Source organism: Telopea speciosissima, chromosome 3, assembly GCF_018873765.1.
Source record: "Telopea speciosissima isolate NSW1024214 ecotype Mountain lineage chromosome 3, Tspe_v1, whole genome shotgun sequence".
NCBI lineage: Eukaryota > Viridiplantae > Streptophyta > Magnoliopsida > Proteales > Proteaceae > Telopea > Telopea speciosissima.
The window spans coordinates 14413710-14434995 of NC_057918.1; the positions used below are offsets into that span (position 1 = coordinate 14413710).

General features: G+C 39.9%; 4 protein-coding genes and 1 long non-coding RNA gene across 6 annotated transcripts in view; 2 read left to right on the plus strand and 3 right to left on the minus strand.

Moving 5' to 3' along the window:
• LOC122656671 (serine carboxypeptidase-like 25) overlaps positions 1-19128 on the minus strand; it is a 32149-nt gene extending 13021 nt beyond the window's left edge. The window contains exons 1-8 of one of the 2 annotated variants that reach the window (XM_043851284.1): positions 18764-19123; positions 17836-18039; positions 16892-17067; positions 16023-16316; positions 15764-15894; positions 15559-15654; positions 15349-15454; positions 15056-15253 (exon numbers count right to left, since the gene is read on the minus strand). In XM_043851284.1, the coding sequence (XP_043707219.1) occupies positions 15110-15253; positions 15349-15454; positions 15559-15654; positions 15764-15894; positions 16023-16316; positions 16892-17067; positions 17836-18039; positions 18764-19061 (1449 nt within the window). In that variant the 5' untranslated portion in view covers positions 19062-19123 and the 3' untranslated portion in view covers positions 15056-15109. Of the gene's footprint in view, positions 1-15055; positions 15254-15348; positions 15455-15558; positions 15655-15763; positions 15895-16022; positions 16317-16891; positions 17068-17835; positions 18040-18763 lie in introns of those variants that run through there. The other variant, XM_043851286.1, reaches the window with a different exon arrangement.
• On the minus strand, positions 1975-5072 carry LOC122656675 (serine carboxypeptidase-like 25). Its single transcript, XM_043851290.1, has 8 exons — positions 4802-5072; positions 4427-4627; positions 4136-4311; positions 3617-3898; positions 3160-3290; positions 2511-2603; positions 2312-2417; positions 1975-2183 (listed from the first exon to the last, which is right to left on the minus strand). The coding sequence occupies exons 1-8, from the start codon at positions 5070-5072 to the stop codon at positions 2040-2042; spliced, it is 1404 nt and encodes a 467-aa protein (XP_043707225.1). The 3' UTR covers positions 1975-2039.
• On the plus strand, positions 3695-15457 carry LOC122656678. The gene is made up of 3 exons (XR_006332138.1): positions 3695-3706; positions 4636-4639; positions 15322-15457. It is a non-coding gene; the product is annotated as an uncharacterized LOC122656678 (long non-coding RNA).
• On the minus strand, positions 7189-10873 carry LOC122656674 (serine carboxypeptidase-like 25). The gene is made up of 8 exons (XM_043851289.1): positions 10543-10873; positions 9372-9575; positions 8881-9056; positions 8361-8642; positions 8128-8264; positions 7702-7791; positions 7493-7598; positions 7189-7410 (listed from the first exon to the last, which is right to left on the minus strand). Exons 1-8 carry the CDS (start codon positions 10826-10828, stop codon positions 7267-7269), a joined length of 1425 nt encoding a protein of 474 aa, XP_043707224.1. The 5' UTR covers positions 10829-10873; the 3' UTR covers positions 7189-7266.
• On the plus strand, positions 13720-14417 carry LOC122656672. The gene is made up of 3 exons (XM_043851287.1): positions 13720-13980; positions 14086-14191; positions 14311-14417. Exons 1-3 carry the CDS (start codon positions 13754-13756, stop codon positions 14353-14355), a joined length of 378 nt encoding a protein of 125 aa, XP_043707222.1. The 5' UTR covers positions 13720-13753; the 3' UTR covers positions 14356-14417.
• Positions 19129-21286: the final 2158 nt, after the last annotated feature.

Consider the following 21286-nt stretch of genomic DNA (forward strand, 5'->3'; position numbering starts at 1 on the left):
TATATGCTGCTTATGATGGTACAAAAAATTCTCTGTAACACCGGATCCATTCCAGATCGACTACTTGGAGACTCCCCTGAAAAGTCGCAGAGCGGTGAATGGATTCGAATTGGAGGAAGAAGGGAATGGGTCTTTGGAATGGCGGTAGATGGGTTGATGAGAGGAGATGGTAACTTTATTTGTCCGTAATGGGTTTTCATAGAAATTCAATTCAATTTATGTCCTCATTTGCATTTGATGTTTTACAAAAATTGGACCCAGCCATATTTGGAATTACATTTATTAGACTATTAATCAGGTTAGCCCCTTTGCCTGTTAGGGCTGCAACAGGGTTGGGTTGATCGGATCTTTTAAAACCCCAGCTCAATCTTGAGTCCGGCCTTAGGGTCCGACCGAGCTGACCCTGATTGGCCCTGACTATGGGAGGAAGGAAGATACATGGGCTGGCCAGGCTAAAATATACACATTGAGGGTGGTCAACCATTTTCAATTAGAAAGCATAAGTTTATTATCACTTTAATAATGAATCCAATGAGAACATCAAAAATCACCAACCTTTCTTTCCTTGTTATTCCCTCTCAATTGAGATGCAAGTTAATACAAGCTACAAGGGTTTCCCTTCTTTTTCCTCTATTCGCCGCTGTGAGTTTTAGTCCGCCGCCATGCGTGTTCCTTGTCCGCCTTAGTGCGTGTTTCCCTCTCTCCCTGTTTCTCCACAGCTCTTCTGCCATGACTATCGGAATCTCCAAAGAAGAAGACGCCACCGATGCTGATGACGACGGACAAAGATCATCATCCTCTTCGGTCATCTCCTTCTCAATTTGCTTCCATCACTTGGCCCTCCTCTTCTCCTGCATGCTCCGGTGTCTCGCTCCAAATCTCAGTGTGCTCAACGATACAAACGGTTGGAAGCTGAGCGAGTTGGACGCGATTGGAGCCTTGGTGTATACCCTTTTGGTGCAGATGATGGATGATGAAGACTCAAAGGCTTGCTCTTCAGCAACAAGAGTAGCGAGATCTACGAGCCACTCCCTTCTTCGTCTGAAAGTTTTGGTGCATCAATGCCTCCAGCTTCGACTCTACCTAGACTGTGAACAACCCACAACAAGGAAGCCTGCGATTTCGTCAGGGGCGGCGTCTCCAACATTGGCTCTGGTAGGTTCTTCGACCTGCATGACAAGTAGGAGAAGGTGTCGTTGTTGGTGCTGGCTTTGGGGCAGGACCAGTCCTACATGGCTGAGAGTGTGGCCATGACCCCCAAGGGCTCCACCGTGCTGGTGCTGATGAGTGATGGGCCTGCTCTATGTTTGATTAGAGTCTTTTGCCATCGTCGGCCGGAATTTCCTATTGTTGTACTCTAAGGTTATGTTGTAATGTTTGGAATCTATGTGGGAGATTTTTCTATTTTCTTTTTTTATGTGTTTGCAGGTGAAGCCGATCCAGGTGCTTGTTGCACCGAGTTTATCATCGGCTATGATGCTCCAGTCGCCATCCAATCTTCACCAACCCTCTCAGGTCGTCGGACGATGCTCCACTCGCCGAGTAGGCTGTGGCTGCGTGTCGACATGCATGGGCAATGTGGTGTTGGATTGTTTGGCACATATGGGGCCCCTTCTATTGGCACGTATGTGCATGCGCTCAACTTTAGCAGTGGCTACTGCTTGTTACCTAGAGAAGTGGCTGTGACCCAACCCCTAATCTGGATGACCCAGTCAATAGCATGTGTGACACGGCCAATTTCCATTCCTTGGTCGTGGATACAGTATATCCATGTCTTGTGTTTATCCTACTCTCTATCTTTTTTATGTATTTCATTTCCTTTATTTGGCACCGGGCGCGCATAAATGAATAGCCCTCTTTCTACCAAAAAAAAAACAATACAAGCTACAAAAATAACTTTCTTTAAATAAACTTCTTTCGTCTCTTATATCATCTTGATTTTCCCTTTTTTTCCCCTTTTTGAATAAATTACATCTTTCTTATCAAAGAAAAGATTAATGGAAATATTGAAGACATGGTCTCCTCCCAAAGAGAGTCTCCTATAATTTAGGTAGAGGTGTCCCACTTAAAAATGATTTGAAGAGCTCAAGGGCTTGTTTGGGTTTGACAATTGGCACTTCATGACCTGCCCCCCTCACTGTTGCAAAGGTTAGCCCTTCATATACCTGTGTCCATCCTGCCACCTTCACAAACCATAAACAAGCCCATTCCCTTAGATAAGCACTTATAAACATACAACTCAAGAGAGCCTTTAGTGTCATCTGTGAATCTATAATAGCGGTAGTAGTAGCAGTAGTAGTAGTGGTTGTACCTGATTATCCACATACCAAGGATACCATGGCATTTTTGTTGTCAAATTAAGCTGAGCAAGGGAGTACTTGGTGGCAGTAACCGGCACGACAGAATCCGCATCACCACTGTAATTTATGTACAGTTTTATTGGAAAACCATCAATTAATAGAGAACGAAGAAGAACGAAGAAGAGAGAAAGCAACAAGGCAGAGACCAACCTGAACACCCAAATTTTCAAACCACCAGCAATCATTTCTTTGTAGATTGGCAGAATTGAAAAAGCTTCTTCAACCCAACTTAGACGACCCTTACTGTAAATATCATATGGGCACTTATTAGAATTAAATTATCTCATTTGAAATGGGTCATAATAGTATATGAGAATTATTGGGTTTGGTCGTTTTTATCTAGATCGGTGTGTGGGTTGGTTCAATGGTCTAGTTTAGGTTATCCATTTGAATAGGAGGTGAAAATCGAGTCTTCAACAAGATTGAGTTTTCAAGGGAGTGGAAGTGATTGGTACATGGTTGAAGATATTAAGCAAGGAGGAGTTTTCCAAGAAAAGTGGGTTTTCTCTAAGGAGAGAAAGCAACAAGGTAGAAGAGTTTGGAAAATATTTTAAAAAAACGTGAAAACTAGAAGATAGAGAGGCATCAAGACAGAAAGAGAAAGAAAGAAGAGGTGAGTGACGGACCAAGTGAGAAAAGAAAAGAGATAAAGGGTGTACGTACAAGGGACTTGTGTTTGGGTATCAAATTATAAAATTATACTACTATTTTCTTCTCTTGTTCTTACTGGAAAATTCAATCACTCCGTGGATGTAGGTAATATTACCGAACCACGCAATATATTAAGGGAAAACTCAACCTGCAAGGAGTCCAATTATAAGGGATTTTAGTAGTGTTGGCATGGAGAGCTTGCTGCACATCGGGTCTGTTGTAATAAATCTCAGCATACTGCTCTCTACAAGGATCATATCCTGAAAGCCGCCTGAAAATCTGATTAAAAATATTAAAAAGATAAAATCAAGAGGCATAGAAAGAAATGAATCCAGATAGAATAATATTAATATTTTTCATATATAAACATACCATCATAGATCATAAGGGATCTTTATCCCCTCCAGTTCCCTGCCTGGCCAGTTCCCCAATGCCCCTAACAAGGGGGGAGGGGGTTGCAATAACCACCATACCCTTACCCAAACAGTCTGCCTGTCTGCCTGGGTGGGGTCCAACCCCCCCCCCCCCCCCTCTTTATTTTCCGGATCATCAGTCTTTAATGAGTTCATTTTGTTGTTTATAAATATTTCAGTTTAGTAAAATACCGAAAAGGGTTGATGAAGCGAAAGTAGGTTCCTGCGGGTAGCACCGATGCGGTATGACTTGTCGCATTTAGGTACATATATGTTGTAGTAGTTAATGTTTCCCATTTCGTTGTTGGCTATGTTTCCTATTGATTCACACTCCTTGGAAAAATTGTATTGTTGAGAGAAATCACATTTGTTGAGCATCTTCGTGCGCGTTTCATCAGAGATCATGGCATGACTCCACCAATAGTCTATTGTGCCAATGTTATCATAGTAGTAGTCCATAGCCGCATTCCCAACCTACAAGGCATTTCTGTTTATAAAGTGAGATAGCTCATGAAATATCACTTACGGGTTCAACCCAAAATCTTAAGCAATTAGATAATTAAAGATATCTCAAGATTCTAGATAATCAATATGTGAGATTATACTTATTATAATTCCCAACATCTCAACACCTTTTTTAAGTATTTTTGGATGTTCATGGAAATAAGAAGCAAGTGAAAAATAAAGGGAGAAAGAAGGTTGAAAGATTACCATTATCCCTTTGAGATTTATAGGAAACTTAGTATTTGAATTATATGTCATAATCTCTTTGGCCAATTGGGGAACAAAATGCCCGGCATAGCTCTCTCCCGTCAAATAAATGTCTCGCTGTTTGTAGCGTGGAAATCGGTCCAACCATCGGTGAATGAATTCCAATGCCTCCTTTGCTGAATCAAACATCCATCAATTAGATCATAAAGGATGTACTCATGATCATCATCACCACCACTACCACCACCATAATTAGCAGAGAAAGGAAAACTAAAAATGTAGATCATATACCAGTGCGCTCATCGCCTGACTCGAGATCGTCCGTTGTGTTGGTGTAAGAGAAGCCGACACCGACCGGAGATTCAAGGAAAAGTAGGTTGGCTACAGTGTTCCATGAGAACTTATTGAGGTTCAAACCCGTCCCATTTTCCTTGATATTGAATGGGCCTATCTCCTCTGAAGCTCCAAAAGCCACCGAAGAGCAGCCAGGCCCTGTATAGACAAGTACTCATTTTTGGTAATGTGAACTAAAATAATCCCAAAAACCCAAAACAATTTTGAACCATTCTGGAACAAATACATCTATGAAACAGAGAGGTCTAAGGATTGACATTTGAAGTTAAACAAAATAAACACCCAATAGAGAGAGAGAGAGAGAGAGGGGACCTCCATTGAACCAAATGGTCAAAGGTTTGGATTCAGGTTGATGAACTGCTTCAGTGAGCCAATAGAAGAGAGCTCTGCCAAACTCTTTATCAACAGTGATGTAGCCAGAGTACTGCTGAAATGAGACTTTGGGTTGTCCAGGAAGTTCAATTATTCGATCGGCTTCTTCTTCTTTTCCTACTTTAAGACTTGAACTCGCTGCTGACACAACAAGGAATAAATAATAGGCCATGGCCACAAGTAGTATTTTCTTCTTCTTATCCCCAGCCATGCCTATGACCTTTTAAGGCCAAAATTCCAAGTAGAAGAAGAAGAAGAAGAAGAAGCAGAGAGGTGAGAAGGGTATGCAGAGATGATAAATAATAGCCTGGTCTGTGCATTGTGTTCTTGATTGTAAAGCCACAAAAATCGCATGTAATGAAGTGGCAAGAGCTTTAATAGGTATAGATGTATAACCCGAGTCATTAGGATATGATTGGTTATTTTCTTAAGTTGTAAGAAGTGGTTTGAAGGAGTCCTTTTCTCCAATTTAGGGAGTGTCTTTCGGAGTTTGACTCTATTTTGTTGAAATAATCCTAAATTTTTTTGGTGTAAAAGATCGCTACTTAGGGCCAACGAGAACATGCACAGGGGCATCAATAGGGATGAGAATTTTTATTTCAAGAGGATTGAATGGTAATTTCACGCACTCCTGTATGAAATAATACATAATCAAGGTAATGGTGAATGAGGCACCTAGTAGATTACAAATATATTCGGAGTCCAGATCCTCTTCAATGAGGCGTGCGCCCAATGAGTGTCCAATGAGCATCCAACGGCTGGACTGACTGACTGACCACGTGCTGGGATGTGTACCTGCATGCATCCCGATGCACGCACAGCCAGCCCAGCTGTCTAGTAGTTGTTTTCCCCTTGATTCTAGGATGTGCCGTGGATTTTACAGGTGCAAATAGGGTTGGAGGAAAGAACAGTAAAAACCCAGTTGAAAGATAAGACATTTTCTTGAGATCTCAGAAATCCATTAATTACTACTTGTATTGGATATGTGCCATTATAAATATCTTGAATTTTGTTCTACCTTTATGAACAATATTGGAATTTAAGCCTACAAATCTTAATAAAACCATCGATGGTACCATAATTATTATCCATACTGGATTTTTTCTAGTGTAGACAGAGTTCTCTGTTCTTCAATACCAGTGTGGTGGTTTGAATGTGGGGGGGTTGATTGGTTCAATTCTCTCTATGTCAATTGGATTCTTTGAGTCCTTTCTTCTTTATTTTAGCCTGTTTGGGATTTTCTTCATTATATTCAGAGGTTTATATATGCAAATATACAAGCAGGTCAGTACTCGAGTTCTTTGTTTCAGTTATTATATCTGAATATTCCTACTGTTTTACTGTATTCTATAATCAAGTTTGTTCAGATATTAGTTTCTGATACGAAGTCATAGACTTAATCTTAATTCTTTACTCGGATGAGAGCATTTGTCATAAGAATGGTCTTAGGCCTCTGTTATTACAGTTTCTGCTATCGAAAACCCATATGACAGCATTGAATAATTCTAAATCAAACTATTTGATAAGAGTGGTTGAACAAATTCATCTGCAGTCCTGTATTGGTCAGTGATTTCGCCCGAGTTTAATACAAGCTGCAGTACAACTAGCTGTCCATGTAGAACAATGAGTTTCAACTTGAACCATGTGGAACAATATCTCATGATCATCAAACACAAACATGCCACTAGTTGTGGCAACATCAGGATGGTCTGTATCATTTATAGGTTTTTTTTTAAGATTTGGAAGTCTCAAGAACCTTTCTTAACCACAACCAAAGAGAAGACCTCACATTATTTTACAGAGTTGATTTGAGGCAGTAGTAAAACGCCTCTAATATTAACGAGCAAAACATCAGAGTCGGTAGTAAAATGCTTCTAATATTAACATAGACAGTCTCAAAAAGATATTTTTTTGGTTATTCAATTTGATATCAGCAGCGGTAGGGGAACAGTTTAGACGTGATTCACAAACGCCAGTAAAAGCTTTAGCGACATTTCACGTACAAATTCCACTTTAACCTGCCTATAAAGGATCCAAAACACAATTGTTTCAAGAAATGCCTCTAAACCCCTCTAATCATTTGTGACATGACAAATAGAGACATTTATGCGCCATTAGTAGTAAATGCCCCTAAAGTATTAAAGACATTTGTTTAAGCATTAGAAGTATTTCATGAATGCCTCTAAAGTCAGACTTTGTTGTATTAATAATGAATCTTCCTTGTTCCCTCAATTGAGATGAAAATCAATACAAGCTATAGAAATAACCTTCTTGAAATCAACTTTCTCTCTTCTCTTATATCATCTTGCTTCTCCCTTTTTCCCCGTTTAATAAATTACATTTTTCTTGGTCAAAGAAAAGATTAATCGAAATATTGAAGAACAGAGTCTGCTCCAAAGTGTCTCCTATAATTTCGGTAGAGGTGTCCCACTTAAAAATGATTTGAGGAGCTCAAGAGCTTCTTTGGGTTTGAAAACTGGCACTTCATGACCTGCTCCCCTCACTGTTGCAAAGGTTAGCTCTTCATATACCTCAGTCCATCCTCCCACCTTCACAAACCATAAACAGGCATTCCCTTAGATAAGCACTTATATAAGCATACAAGAGAGACTTTAATAGTTGTAGCAATACCTGATTGTTCAGATACCATGGATACCATGGCATTTTGGTTGTCAAATTAAGCTGAGCAAGGGAGTATTTGGTGGCAGTTACCGGCACCGCAGCATCGATATCGCCACTGTAATTAATGTACAGTTTCATAGGAAAACCATCAATTAATAAAGAAGGAAGAATGAGTTGGAAATATTCAAAAGCTTGGAGTAATTGCAGTAGACACCAACCTGTACACCCAAATTCTCAAACCACCAGCAATCATCTCTTTGTAGATTGGCAGAATTGAATGAGCTTTCTCAGTATAATTTATACTCTTACTGTAAACATTATATGGGCACTCATTAGAATTAAATTATCAAGTAATCACTTTAAATGGATCAGAACAGTATATGAAAATTGCATTAAAGATGACGGAGATTTAAAATGGTTCACACATCAATGTGATGTGCTACCTTCATGGGCGTAGCTGAAAATGATTCACTATGTAATGGAAGAAGAACACAGTGGAGATCTCTTAAGAACACCAAAAGTCGCAGTAAGAATTCTCCCCAGAAAATCCTAACTCGAAAATCCCCAAATCTCACTACTTTTTTTTGCTTACACGACAGGAAAAATGTCAGAGCCATTCATGATTAAGTAACAAGAAGGGAGACATCAACCTGCAAGCAGTCCAATGATAAGAGATTTTAGTAGTGTTGGCATGGAGAGCTTGCTGCACATCTGGTCTGTTGTAATAAATCTCAGCATACTGTTTTCTACAAGGATCATATCCTGAAAGCCGCCTGAAAATCTGATTAAAAAAAATCAAGAGGCATATATAGAAATGTAAAGATTGTAGCCAACAAATCCAGATAGAACAATATTAATATTTCAGTTTAGTAAATACCGAAAGGGGTCCATGAGATAAATCCAGGTTCCTGCGGGTAGAATTGGTGCCATTTGAATTGCTGCATGTAGGTGCATATATGTTGTAGGTGTCAATGTTTCCAATTTCTTTCTCGGTATAGTCGCTTATTGACTTGCACTCTTTCGATTCGCCGTTATGTTGATGGAAATCACATTTGTTGAGTATCTGCCTATGAGTTTCATCAGAGATGATGGCATGGCTCAAATAGTAGTCTGCTTTGCCAATGGTATCATAGTAGTAATCTATAGCCGCATTCCCAACCTACAAGGCATTTTCGTACATAAAGTGAGATAGCCCACGAAATATCACTTGGGGGTTCAACCCAAAATCTTAAGCTAACTATTTCGTAATTAAAGATAGCTCAGTGGTATATGAAGACACATTATAGATAACCGATATGTGGGATTATACCTCTATAATTCCCAACATTTCAACACCCTTTGAAGTATTTTTGGATGTTCATGGAAAAATAAAGGGAGAAAGAAAGTCGAAAGATTACCATTATCCCTTTGAGATTTATAGGAAACTTAGTCCTTGAATTATATGTCATAATCTCTTTGGCCAGTTGGGGAACATAATGTCCGGCATAGCTCTCTCCCGTCAAATAAATCTCTTGTTGTTTGTAGCGTGGAAACCGATCCAACCATCGGTTAATGAATTCCAGTGCATCCATTGCTGAATCACAACATTCTTCAATTAGATCATACATACTACTACACAAAATAAATTACTTAAAAAATGCTCTTTACTGATGTTCTCTGTGCCGCAGCGCAGCCTGCGCCCAGACACAGGGGTCTGCCATTCAAGGGTCAGGGTGGTCATTTTGCCCACCCCCATGTGTCTAGGAGCAGCCTGCGCCCCCGGTACAGAGAACATTTGACCTTAATTTATTTAGTAAATAAAATCTAGAAGATATCATGATCATCATCATCACCACCATCCCCACCATAATAATCAGAGAAAGGGAAACTAAAAGTGTGGGTTATATACCGGTGCGTGTATCGCCTGAGTGGTGGAGATCGGATGATGTGTTGGTGTAAGAGAAGCCGACGCCGGCCGGAGATTCAATGAAAAGTAGGTTGGCTACAGTGTTCCATGAGAACTTATTGAGGTACAAACCTGTCCCATTCTTCTTGATCTTGAATGGGCCTATCTCCTCCGAAGCTCCAAAAGCCAACGAAGAGCAGCCAGGCCCTGTATAGATAATAATGTAGTTCCACTGTTTGTTGTTATTTTCTCCATCATCTGAACTGATTTTGGCAACTTAGAACTAAAATAATCCCAAAAACCCAAAACGCTTTTGAACCTTTCTGGAACAATGACATCTATGACACAGAGAGGGCTGAGAGTAGAAAGTAGGAGAGGATCTAACGATCACTTTTATAGGGAGTATGTGAATGATATATCTGTAGGTGTATTTAGAACATATTCTTAAGTTAGGGGTGCAAAGGGTTTTTTTTAAATAATTTAAAAATGAAAATTAAGGTACCATTGTTATGTATCCAAATCTTCTACGGCGCGCTGCCTGTAGCGGCCTGAGCGGCCCAGACACTAAGGCATGTGCATTGACCGCCTTGCCCCTACTCGAGGGGCTTGCCAAAGCTGGGGTAAGGTGGTCATTGCGCGCACCTCAGTTTCTGGGCCGCTCAGGCCACTATGGGCAATGTGCGTAGAGGATCTGAATTATCATTGTTATACATATATTTCGAGTACACATATGAAATGACAATATTTACCCAGTTGGGAAAAAAAAATTTATGTACTATTGGACGGTCAAAATAATAAGGTTACGAATTATTTAACAGCTTGAGGGGTATATCCATTAGAAATCTTTGTATAATATATCTGTCTTGTTATCTTGTTCCTGCTACTGCATATTCTAATTCTTTTTCTTTCTTTCAGCCCCACACGGCCACACCTATGAATTGAAGTGAAAACCTACATCAGGACAGGATCTGGCTCTCCTACAGCCGTGGTGGGAGCTGGAGGGTCCAGCACTCGGAAACCACCCCAAAACTGGGGGTGAGATTGGTCATTTCACAAGTGGGGCAGCCCACCCCTGTTTTTGCTGTCGTTTAGTGGGGCTGGACCCTCGAGCACCCGCCACGGCTGGAGGAAACCCATTTCCCCTACCTCAAAAGATTAAAAAACGAAAAGAGACCTCCATTGAACCAAATGACCAAAGGTTTGGAATCAGGTAGATGAACAGCTTCAGTGAGCCAATAGAAGAGAGATCTGCCGGCCACTTTATCAACAGTGACATAGCCAGAGTAGTGCTGAAATGAGACTTTGGGCTGTCCAGGAAGTTTAATTATTCGATCGGCTTCTGGTTCTGGTTCTTCTTCTCTTCCTACTTTATGACTTAAACGCGCTGACACAACAAGGGATAAATAGGCCATGGCCACAAGTAATTTCTTCCTCTTACCCACACCCATGCCTATCACCATGAAGTAGTCCAAGATATTCCAATTCCAAGTAGTAGAAGAAGAAGAAAAAGCAGAGGTGAGAAGTGAAAGAGATTGGACTTGTGTGGTATTCACCGTGTTTGATACGGTGAGAGTTGTGTTGTATTTATAATGATAAATATATAGGGCAAGAGAGCCCAGTTACAACAAAATAGTTTACATGGTAAAAAGATAAAAGCTAGCTGTACACGGTTACGGTTTAAGAGATAACGAGTTTGTTATGGACTAGATAAACACAGGTGTTAGGATTTATCTTGGTTAACCGTGTGTATCTATCTTATCAAGAAGAAGGGAATGCACCACCGAGATTATAAATAGTAGAGAATTAATGTTGTTGTAAAGCTAATGAATAAGTGGCATTATCTTAATTAGGAGGAGATAAGGCATCTCATTTGTATCTTCCTAAGTTGTTAGAAGTATGGTTTGAAAGAGTCTTTAACAATAGATAGGGTTTGAGAAGGGGGAATTGAGCTCCTCTGTCCTCTTCAAGGAGCCCAGCATGTCAAGCAGAGAGCATCCAGTCCAACCTGTTGGACTGTGTTACACACATCCCTAGGCATGTACCAAGATCTGTGTGATATATATGACCCAACTCTTGGATGCCTCTTGGGGACACCCTGGGCGCTGGCCTGCCCGGAGAGGAGGCGGATCCGTCCTTTTCTTTTGATAGGAGGAGTTTGACTCTACTGTCATTTCACACTGGGTCAAATGACCAAGTTCCTAGTCCTAAGCTGTATGATGCGCTACCCCTTTTTCAAATTATTAAGAGAGAGAGAGAGAGAGAGAGAACCATGTACAAGTGCTAAGCCAACAAAGAAATTATTGGGTAGGGTATGGGATGGGTTTGTGAGCTTTGATGGTGCAATCAAAGTTGAAAATGTCATGATGAGTTTAGTCAATTCCTCAAGTTCTGCTGATGTTTGCCCAGAGAATCCGGAAATGTTAAAAATAGACAAGAAGTTGGGAGAAAAAGAACCATTGGGCCTTGGTGAAAGAAAAACGTAAAAAGACAAGCTCTAAAAAGCGACCAAATCCACCACGATCGCCCAGAGGTCCATCATTGGATGCTGCTGACATGAAACTGGTCCGAGAGATCTTTGAGCTTGCTATGTTGAAGCGGGCCAGGATTGAGCGGATGAGTAGAGAGAGAGAGAGACGGAGGAGGTGGGAGCAGGGGTAGAGAGGTTGGACTAAAAACCTCGCCGGCAAACACAGCACTCACAGCTGTTCCAGAATCTTCGCCGGAACCTTTCATGAGACTGGCCGGAGCAAAAAGAAACGGAAATCTCAGTTGTGAAAGGGGCGAGAGAATGAGAAGGAAAATTGAAAATCAAAAAGTTTCAGGAAAAGTTTAAAAAAATAAAAAAGTAAAACTCAAAAGTGCAAAAAAGAAAAGTAAAATTTTTTATCTCAAAATTGATCCTGGATCAGTTACAAACACGTGTCAATCATCTAAAGGAAAAATGGAAAAGATAAAAATCCCCTTGAGTTCTCCGTCCGTCTATATCTATACTAAAGGCTCACCTAATTCAAAGCTATTTTTCTCATTTGATATGCGCCATCACTAGAGACCAAAGGTGAGTGATTTTCTTTCTTTGACTTTTTTTTTACTTCATTAATATGGTTGAGGAATCTTTGTCTTCATCTTAATAACTCCTCGGTCGGTTTCACTAGTAGCAGTTTTATTAGCTATAACAATAACCGGTCCAACAAATACTTCAATTACAAGGGTTTTTTTTTTTTTTTTAAATATAATAAAAAAATGGGCAAAAGATCGTTGTCTGGCCTGTATCGCTTACACCAGAGCATGGGCCAATGAGAGCCCACACATAGGCATGAACATAGACAACAAATTTTTGTTTTCATAGAGGAGTGTTACTTTCACATGTTTTTGTGTGTTTTTGAGTTGAGGTATAGGAGTCACGCCAACCGTCCAACCAGATAACATTCTCTTTCCCTCAAAAATATACAAAGTGATTTTTATATGTGTGTTTGTAACTTCGATCATTGCTTGCTTATTTCAAGTAAGCATTGCAATGATTGCACGGCATGGCATGGACATTTACGTCCCATGAGTCAATCTGGTGGTTGCAACAAGTAGAATGGGGAAGAGAAAGAGGGGGAGATGAAAGGACGGTGTTGCAAAGGCCAAGGGGGAGATGTAAATGGTGCAGCGACAATGAAGGGAGAAATGCAATGGTTGACGGGTTGAACAATTTGAATATTTTCCTCTTCTATCTGATGGTTAAAAATGTGCTAATATGGGAGATTCTATTTTACCTTGACAGCTCAGAGATATTAGAAGGAATTTGCATACCACACCAATTTGTGTTGTCCAAAAGATATCATTTATAGAATTTTTATCCTATGCTGTAACAGCACGGTGCTGTACTGCATCGTGTGAAACTGAAGAGACCATGTGCATCATATGGAGCCCGTTGTACCACATGACCTCTGCAGCATCGCACGATGCAGTACAGCACCGTACTGTAACTACAGAAGATAACGATTCATCATTTATATAAGTGGCACTTTTTTTTTTTATTCGGGCGACTCGTGCAAATTTAAATTGACTCGTTGCCAAGGCCCAAAAAGTTTTGAGATACACTTTCGTCCATGTGTCGCAAATTTTAGAATTCGAACGTTGGGAGTTCCCCGTTACCCACCCCCCAAACGGTCATATCTCAATGTCTCTCTCTCTACAATATCTCCATTCTCCAAAGCCTACAATATCGAAACTCTCTTTCTGCTCTCTGCAGAAGGGTCTGGATACTGAACTTCTGTTCCATCATCCTTCGTATGTCTCTCTGATTACTGAAATCCATGGTTCTTTTTCATAATGTTTCCTCTTTCTTTCGTCTTCTCGCCAAGATAAATCTCAAGAAATGCTACTTACAGTCATCATCAATGGCTGATTTTTGCAGGTTTCCAATGGAGAAAGTGATTGAGACGACGACGCCTATCAACAACAAGCCTTCCATCCAATCAGAGAACTGTACTTCCACTTATGGAACTCCACCACCTCATCATGCCTGGTTAAAGGATCAGAAATCCCAAAATTCCGGCGACAGAGGAACGCACAAGCTCACGCCGGATCCCCTTAAAGTCCCCGAAGCATTCAAATACCAAGAAAGGTACTCACTCACTCAGATCCTCCTACAAATTATGCTATTCATGAAAATAATGGATTTTTTTTTCTGCTTCATTGTTTCTATAATTGTATCATTACTTACTTGCAGGTATAAGAGCCCTACTGACTTTATGATGTCCCCTGTTTCCAAGGGCCTTCTAGCCAGAAGCAGGAAGACAGGGGCTCACTTACCACTAGCTGAAAATCCACCCAAGGGAAAGGAAATTAAGGTTTAATTCTTAATTGGGTTTTTGAGATTCTCTCCAACTCAAATATCTTGAAAGTCTAGTTTTTTCAATTTGTCTTAATTTATCAAGTTTCTCATTATTTGCAGATTCAGAATCCCTGTTTTCAAGATGCGGGTTACCCTCAAATCTGAGTATTGTCATTGTCGATGAGCAGAATCAGATGGATTCGTGGTCCCTATGAATTTGTCTGGATTTTTTTTTTTTTTTTTTGCGTAATTAATTTGCCAGCTCCATGAAATTCTGTATAATGTTCAAGAAGCATGTATTCCGAGTATCAATGCAGTTGAGATGCTTTGCTTTTTCGTTTCCTCTACACTAGCATTCATGGAGTCAGTAAAAAGTGTTACTTTGACGCCCAAACCACCTTCTTTTGGGCTGCTTTGTGTATTTGGTATGCCCAAGTCCAATTCGAGGTCCTAGGGGGTTGGTTTATATTGGGGTTGGTTGTCTTGTATTCTGTGGGTACACATAATTATTACGTGATTCGGCAATGTGCATACACATTCACTATTTTGATCACTTCTACAACGATCAAGGAGTGTACCAATCTGATTCGGCACCTCTCCTCTCCAGGGAGCCCAGCACCCAGGGACAGAATATATATATACCATTTTCTAGTAGAAGGCATAAGCCATATATATCACTTTAGTAATAGATATAGTGAGAACATCGAAAATCACCAACCTTTGTTTCCTTATTTCCTCAATTGAGATCCAAGTAAAAAAAAATAAAAATCTTTCTTCAAATCAACTTTCATTCCTCTTTCCTTGCCTTTTTTTTTTTTTTTTTTTTTTTTTTTTTTTTTAAGGTAACAAATTACATTTTTTTTTCTTGGTCTGGAATTAGAAATATTGAAGAACATGGTTTGCTCCCAAATAGGGTCTCCTATGCTTTCGGTGGAGGCTTCCCACTTAAAAATGATTTGAAGAGATGAAGGGCTGCTCTGGGTTTGAAAAGTGGGACTTCATGACCTGCCCCCCTCACTGTTGCAAAGGTTAGCCCTTCATATACCTCTGTCCATCCTCCCACCTTAACAAAACATATAAACAGGCATTCCCTTAAGCACTTATAAGCATACAATTCAAGAGAGCCTTTAGTAGTAGTAGTAGTAGTAGCAGCAATACCTGTTTCTTCAGATACCATGGATACCATGGAATTTTGGTTCTCAACTTAAGCTCAGCAAGGGAGAACCTGGTGGCAGTAACCGGCACCACAGAATCGACGTCGCCACTGTAATTAATGTACAGTTTTATAGGAAAACCATTAATTAATAAAGCACAAAGAATGAGTATGAAAACTTCGGAAGTTTAGAACACTAAGCAGTAGACAGCAACCTGTACACCCAAATTCTCAAACCACCAGCAATCATCTCTTTGTAGATTGGCAGAATTGATATAGATGTGTCATTCCAATTTCGATTTAGAATCTCACTGTAAATATATGGAAAACTTATTAGAATTGAATTATCAAGTAATTTCTTGAAAATGGATCAGAACAGTACATGAGAATTGCATTCAAAGGTGAAAAGGGGTTAGTCACCTGCAAGCAGTCCATTTATAAGGGATTTTAGTTGTGTTGGCATGGAGGGCTTTCTGCACATCTGGTCTGTTGTAATATATCTCTGCATATTTTTCTGTACAAGGATCATATCCTGAAATCTGCCTGAAAATCTGATTTAAAAAAAAATCAAGAGTCCAAGAAATGTCAAAGATTGTAGCAAACATAATATCATGGATGATCATCAGTCTTTAATGACTTCATTTTATTGTTTACAAATGTTTCAGTTTCGTATAAATACCGGATGGCGTCGATGAGGCAAATGCATGATCCTGTGGGTCGAAGCACCAGTACTAGTACTGCCATCTGAATTGTTGCATGGAGGTGCATATATGTTGTACTGATCAATGTTTCCAAACTCTTGATCCATGGCATATGAGTAAGTTGATTCACATTCATTTGATTCCTTTTCTTGACGAAAATCACATTTGTTGAGTAGCTGCCTATATGTTGCATCAGAGATCATGGCATGGCTCCACCAGTAGGCCACTGTCCCAAGGTTATCATAGTAGTTGTCTGTAACTGCATTGCCAACCTACAAGACAATAAATTAGGCTCTTTTGTTAAATAAAGTGAGCTAGCCCATGAAATTTTAAACTATTAAGAGGAGGTAATCCAATGGTAGAGGTGCAAGTTTGGCCTGGCCAGCCCTGAGCCCAAACAGGGCCTGGGCTGAGATACCCTGGCCTTGAGGACAGGTCAGGGTTGGGAATCTCCGGCCCTAAGTCAGGGTCGAGCCAGGCCAGGATTGAGGCCTGTCGTCATCTTCTTCTTCCTGGCCCAGCCCCTGCATCTCCCTTTCCCTCCCCCATGGTCAAGGCCTCAAGGGTATCAGGATCAGCCTGGATTTTTCAGGCACTGAGTTAGGGCCAGGCTAGGTTGGACCCAATTATGGGGACTCAGGATTGGGCTAAGGTTTTAAAAAGTCAAGCCCAAGCTAACCCTGTTGCAGCCCTATCCAATGGTATATGAAGACACATCTAAGGTCCCACATAATCGATTTATTATATGGAAATAAGAAGTTATATGTATTATATAACAATGGACTAAATGTCAGAATTTAACATCATCAAGTGAAATATAGAGGGTGAAAGAAGGTAGAAAGATTACCATTATCCCTTTGAGATTTATAGGATACTTAGTCCTCGAATTATATGTCATAATCTCTTTGGCCAATTGGGGAACATAATGGCCGGCATAGCTTTCTCCCGTCAAATAAATCTCTCGTTGTTTGTAACGTGGAAACCGATCCAACCATCGGATAACGAATTCCAGTGAGTCCTTTGCTGAATAACATTCATCAATTTAATATTCTCTTTATTTAGTAAATAAAATCTAGAACAGTACGTATAGAAAGCATAATAATAATAAAGGCAGAACCAACCACCAAAGTTATCAAAACCACTTAATTGGTTGGGCCAATTTGAACTAGCTTAAATATGGATGGTAATGATGATGTTGATCAAGTTTTAACAGACAAAGAATAACAATAATATTTGGACTAAGCTTTGATTGTATTTTTCTGATTTCACAGCAAATTAAAAAGAATGAGAAACCAAGGTTGGGTAGACAATGTGGCAGATTAAGAACCAAGAGCCATCCAAGAAAGGTCCATAAACTGGACAGCCCAAGTTGGTGAGCTCATCCACTTACTGTATGGAAGATAGTTTCACCCACAAGGTCAAGAACTTCACACAGGACATGATTATTTCTCCCCACCACCACCTCCACCTCCACCATCATCACCATCACCATCAACATCATCATCATCATCATCACCACCACCACCACACCTAGAAATCTAGATATATAGTGTTGTCCACAATTAATATACCCTACTTATGGGTCACTTTCTTGGGTCCATTAGCATGGTTCACTTTCTTGGGTTTCATTCTTATGGGACTTCCTTAATCATCAAATTAGTAGTCAATTAAACTATATCATAGAGAATATACTTAACCATACAATTAGAGAAACACAAACATTCCAAACCATATAAATTTTCTGGGTGAATTAGTTTTAGGCTAAAAGGGAAAATAGTATGGATCATATACCGGTTCGCAGATCGCCTGTATCGAAGAGATCGGATGATTTGTTGGTGTAAGAGAAGCCGACGCCGGCCGGAGTTTCAAGGAACAGTAGATTGGCTACTGTATTCCATGAGAATTTATTGAGATACAAACCTGACCCAGTCTTGTTAAGCCTGAATGGACCTATCTCCTCTGAAGCTCCATAAGCTACTGAAGAGCAACCAGGTCCTGTATAGATAGAGGGTGTTTGCCACCAAAATTCATATTTTCAAACCCATAATCATTAAATCAATATTCATTATTCATTGGAAAAAAAAATAATAAATAAATAAATAAAAAATTCTCATACAGAAAGTGAGAGGACCCCACTTCACTGAAATTATCTAACGGCTGTAAGGCTGCAACTCATAATAAATTGCAGTTAATGAGATCTATCTTAGGTTGCTTTCTTTGCATTCAAGTCCTGTAGTTGCTGGTACAGAGAGAGAGAGAGAGATGGGTTGATGGGAGTGATTCTAGCTAACCAACCTAACTGGGGAAAGATCAAATACCCAATAATGAAAAAGAATTTGCAGAAAATAAGATAAGTATAGACTTTAATTTGTATTAGCAAATAAGCCCCCCCCCCCCCCCAATTGGTTCCAATGTTTGTGTTACTTTCTCTCTCCAGTCTCCATCATCTGTAATGATTTTAGAAACGTGAACTAAAATAATCCCAAAAACCCAAAACACTTTTGAAGCTTTCTGGAACAAAGAAGTCTACTGACACAGAAGGGAAAGTAGGAGAGGATCAAAGGGTTGACATGATGCTAAGCAAAATAAAAACACTTAAAAATGATTATATCCTGCCAGTACCCACATTAAAAGATTCAAAAAAAAAAACAAACAGTAGGACCACCTTCCCTTAAACACACACCAACAACACAAACAGAGAGAGAAAGAGAGAAATGACCTCCATTGAGCCAAATGACCAAAGGTTTGGATTCAGGGAGATGAACAGCTTCAGTGAGCCAATAGAAGAGAGCTCTGCCGGAGACTTTATTAACAGAGACATAGCCAGAGTAGTGCAGAAATGAGACTTTGGGTTGTCCTGGAAGTTCAGTAATTCGATCGGCTTCTGCTTCTGCTGCTGCTGCTTCTTCTTCTTTTGCTACTTTATGGCTTACAACACCCACTGATACAACAAGGAATATATAGGCCATGGACACAAGTAGTAGCTCAGTTTTACACATAGCCATGCCCATGGCCATGGAAGTCCAAGACTCCCAAGTAGTATTTGTAGAAGAAGAAGAAGAAGCAGAAGTGAGTAATGGGTATACACCACCACCCAGCCCAGATGATAACTAATAGTAGCCGAGTCTGTCTTAGTGTCAAATGCACTATTTTCGATGAAATAAATAGCAGAGAGAGAGAGAGAGAATTTGGGTATTTTCAATTTATTTTTTTTTAAATTATAAATAGAATTTCTTTTTATTTCTTTTAATAGTGAAAAGGGTCACATGGTCTCCCCACCCCACGCCCTTGTTTCAGTTCTTGAATCCTCCATTAATTCCTCTTGTATTTATTTGCTTCGGGCTTTGACTACCTTTCCCCTAGTTAAGCTAACTACTCTCTCTCTCTCTCTCTCTGTCTGTGTCTATGTGGATAAGCTTGAGATAATGGAATTGTTAAAAGTGGTTAGGTTAAATGTTTGTCAGCATTCTCATATGGGAATATGGGATTCTCTTCAGTTTCAGTCTTTAAAAGACACCCTTTACGTGCACGCGAGGGTGAGGGGAGGAGGGGTTGCCATTCATTTCTTCCTTAAATTACATGGAAGGTGTGTCAATCCTTATGATGATGGCCATTATGCCATTTCTTTAATTTGGCTTTGCATTCCTTATTTCCTCCAATGCACTCCCCCCCCCCCCCCCCAATCGTTATCATCTCCTGTAATTGCACGGTGCAGTACTGCATCGTACAGCGTAGCAGAGACCATATGGCATAATGGGCCCCACATGATGCACATGGTCTTTGCAGTCGCCGCACGATACAGTATAGCACCGTGCAGTAACTGCATAGGATAAAAATTCCTCCCCCCCCCCTCTCATTCACCTTCTTTGCTTCTCAATTATTTGTATTTTTTTATATATTTTTTATTGCATAAATGATTAATATATTCAATGAAGCATAAGAAATTTTTCTCTCCAAAAAAAAATTAAAAAAGAGAATTCTACGATTAAAAAAACAACAGTCTGTCTCTACAGCTGAATCAAACTATAAAAGAAATCTGAAGATAATACAAGAGAAAAGAAAGAACATAGAACGCTAGCCCCTCTATGACCCAGTCCTAGAAGATCAACATTACTAACTCACCTCTTGAGCAACGGAAGAATCTAGACGACAGTAGAAGGCAACCACTCGACCTACTAACTAATTAAGGGTTACCAACATTGAGGCAGTACTACCCAATTATCTACAATTCTTCTTCTTTTTCTTCCTAACCATTATAGTTAACTTACAACCATACAAGATATATAATTTGGAAAAAAGATCTCTATCCAGGAGTGTGGCCTACACCAACACTCCCATGAGTCTATCTCTCTCTCCTCCTCATATGAAAAGATAACTCTACCCCTTATTTTGAGAAGGAGAGAGATAGACTCATGGGAGTATTGACGTAGACCACACTCCTAGACAGAAAACTACTTCCCATATAGTTTATCCAAAATGATGCATAAGAAACAAAAACAACCCGTCTTTGGCACTAGGAGATTCTCCTTCATACCACCACATACTACTTATAATCAGTGTGCTATATATAGAAATGTGTAAGTGCAAGGAATAATACATAATCATGGTAATGGTGAATAAGTGTCGAAAGCTTTCACCATCGACCTTGTCTCTCATTGTAATTTAATGGGAGAAAGAACGTTATCAGACACATAGACGCACAAAATGACCGTTACATCCCCATGGAAAAATGGAATTTCCCAACTAAGGACACAACTGTTATTTCGCGCACCCCTATCCTATTGCCTCTGCGCGGCCAGATCCTAAATTTATTTGCATGAGTAGAAGTGTAGAAGTGTAGAAGAAGAAGAAGAGTAATTGTAGCATTTATAGCAGTGGTCAGAAGAAGACGCTAGAGATCAGTACTAGAGAGTAGAGACTAGACGGGGGTAAGGTAGTGTAAAAGCCAAAATATTTTGGATGAGAAGATAGGTGAGAGAAATAGGGTCTCTCACCATCCATCCATCATCATCAATGAGTCAAAATGGCCATATAGAAGAAACCTGCAACACTTTGAAAACTCTATAATGTTTGCATTTAATGGCTAGGTATCATCAGATTTTGACTCATCATTCAACCCAAGGGATCTTCTTCTTCTTCTTCTTCTTCTTCTTCTCCTTTTGTCTCAAAGTTCTCAATTTTGTTTCTTTTCTTCTCATCTTGTGTATCACGCTTGCTCAGCTAGCCTACAATGTCCTGCACA

Excerpts from the sequence above, each read along its gene's own strand:
- LOC122656672 (XM_043851287.1), top strand. The coding sequence starts at position 13,754 with ATGGCTGATTTTTGCAGGTTTCCAATGGAGAAAGTGATTGAGACGACG. Across the intron at positions 13,981-14,085 it reads GCATTCAAATACCAAGAAAG|GTATAAGAGCCCTACTGACT; the intron begins GTACTCACTCAC and ends ACTTACTTGCAG. Across the intron at positions 14,192-14,310 it reads TAGCTGAAAATCCACCCAAG|ATTCAGAATCCCTGTTTTCA; the intron begins GGAAAGGAAATT and ends CATTATTTGCAG.
- LOC122656675 (XM_043851290.1), bottom strand. The coding sequence starts at position 5,072 with ATGGCTGGGGATAAGAAGAAGAAAATACTACTTGTGGCCATGGCCTAT. Across the intron at positions 2,418-2,510 it reads TTGAAAATTTGGGTGTTCAG|TGGTGATGCGGATTCTGTCG; the intron begins GTTGGTCTCTGC and ends CATAAATTACAG. Across the intron at positions 2,184-2,311 it reads CTTGGTATGTGGATAATCAG|GTGGCAGGATGGACACAGGT; the intron begins GTACAACCACTA and ends TGGTTTGTGAAG.
- LOC122656674 (XM_043851289.1), bottom strand. The coding sequence starts at position 10,828 with ATGGTGATAGGCATGGGTGTGGGTAAGAGGAAGAAATTACTTGTGGCC. Across the intron at positions 7,792-8,127 it reads TGGACTGCTTGCAGGTTGAT|TAAGAGTATAAATTATACTG; the intron begins GTCTCCCTTCTT and ends TAATGTTTACAG. Across the intron at positions 7,411-7,492 it reads CATGGTATCTGAACAATCAG|GTGGGAGGATGGACTGAGGT; the intron begins GTATTGCTACAA and ends TGGTTTGTGAAG.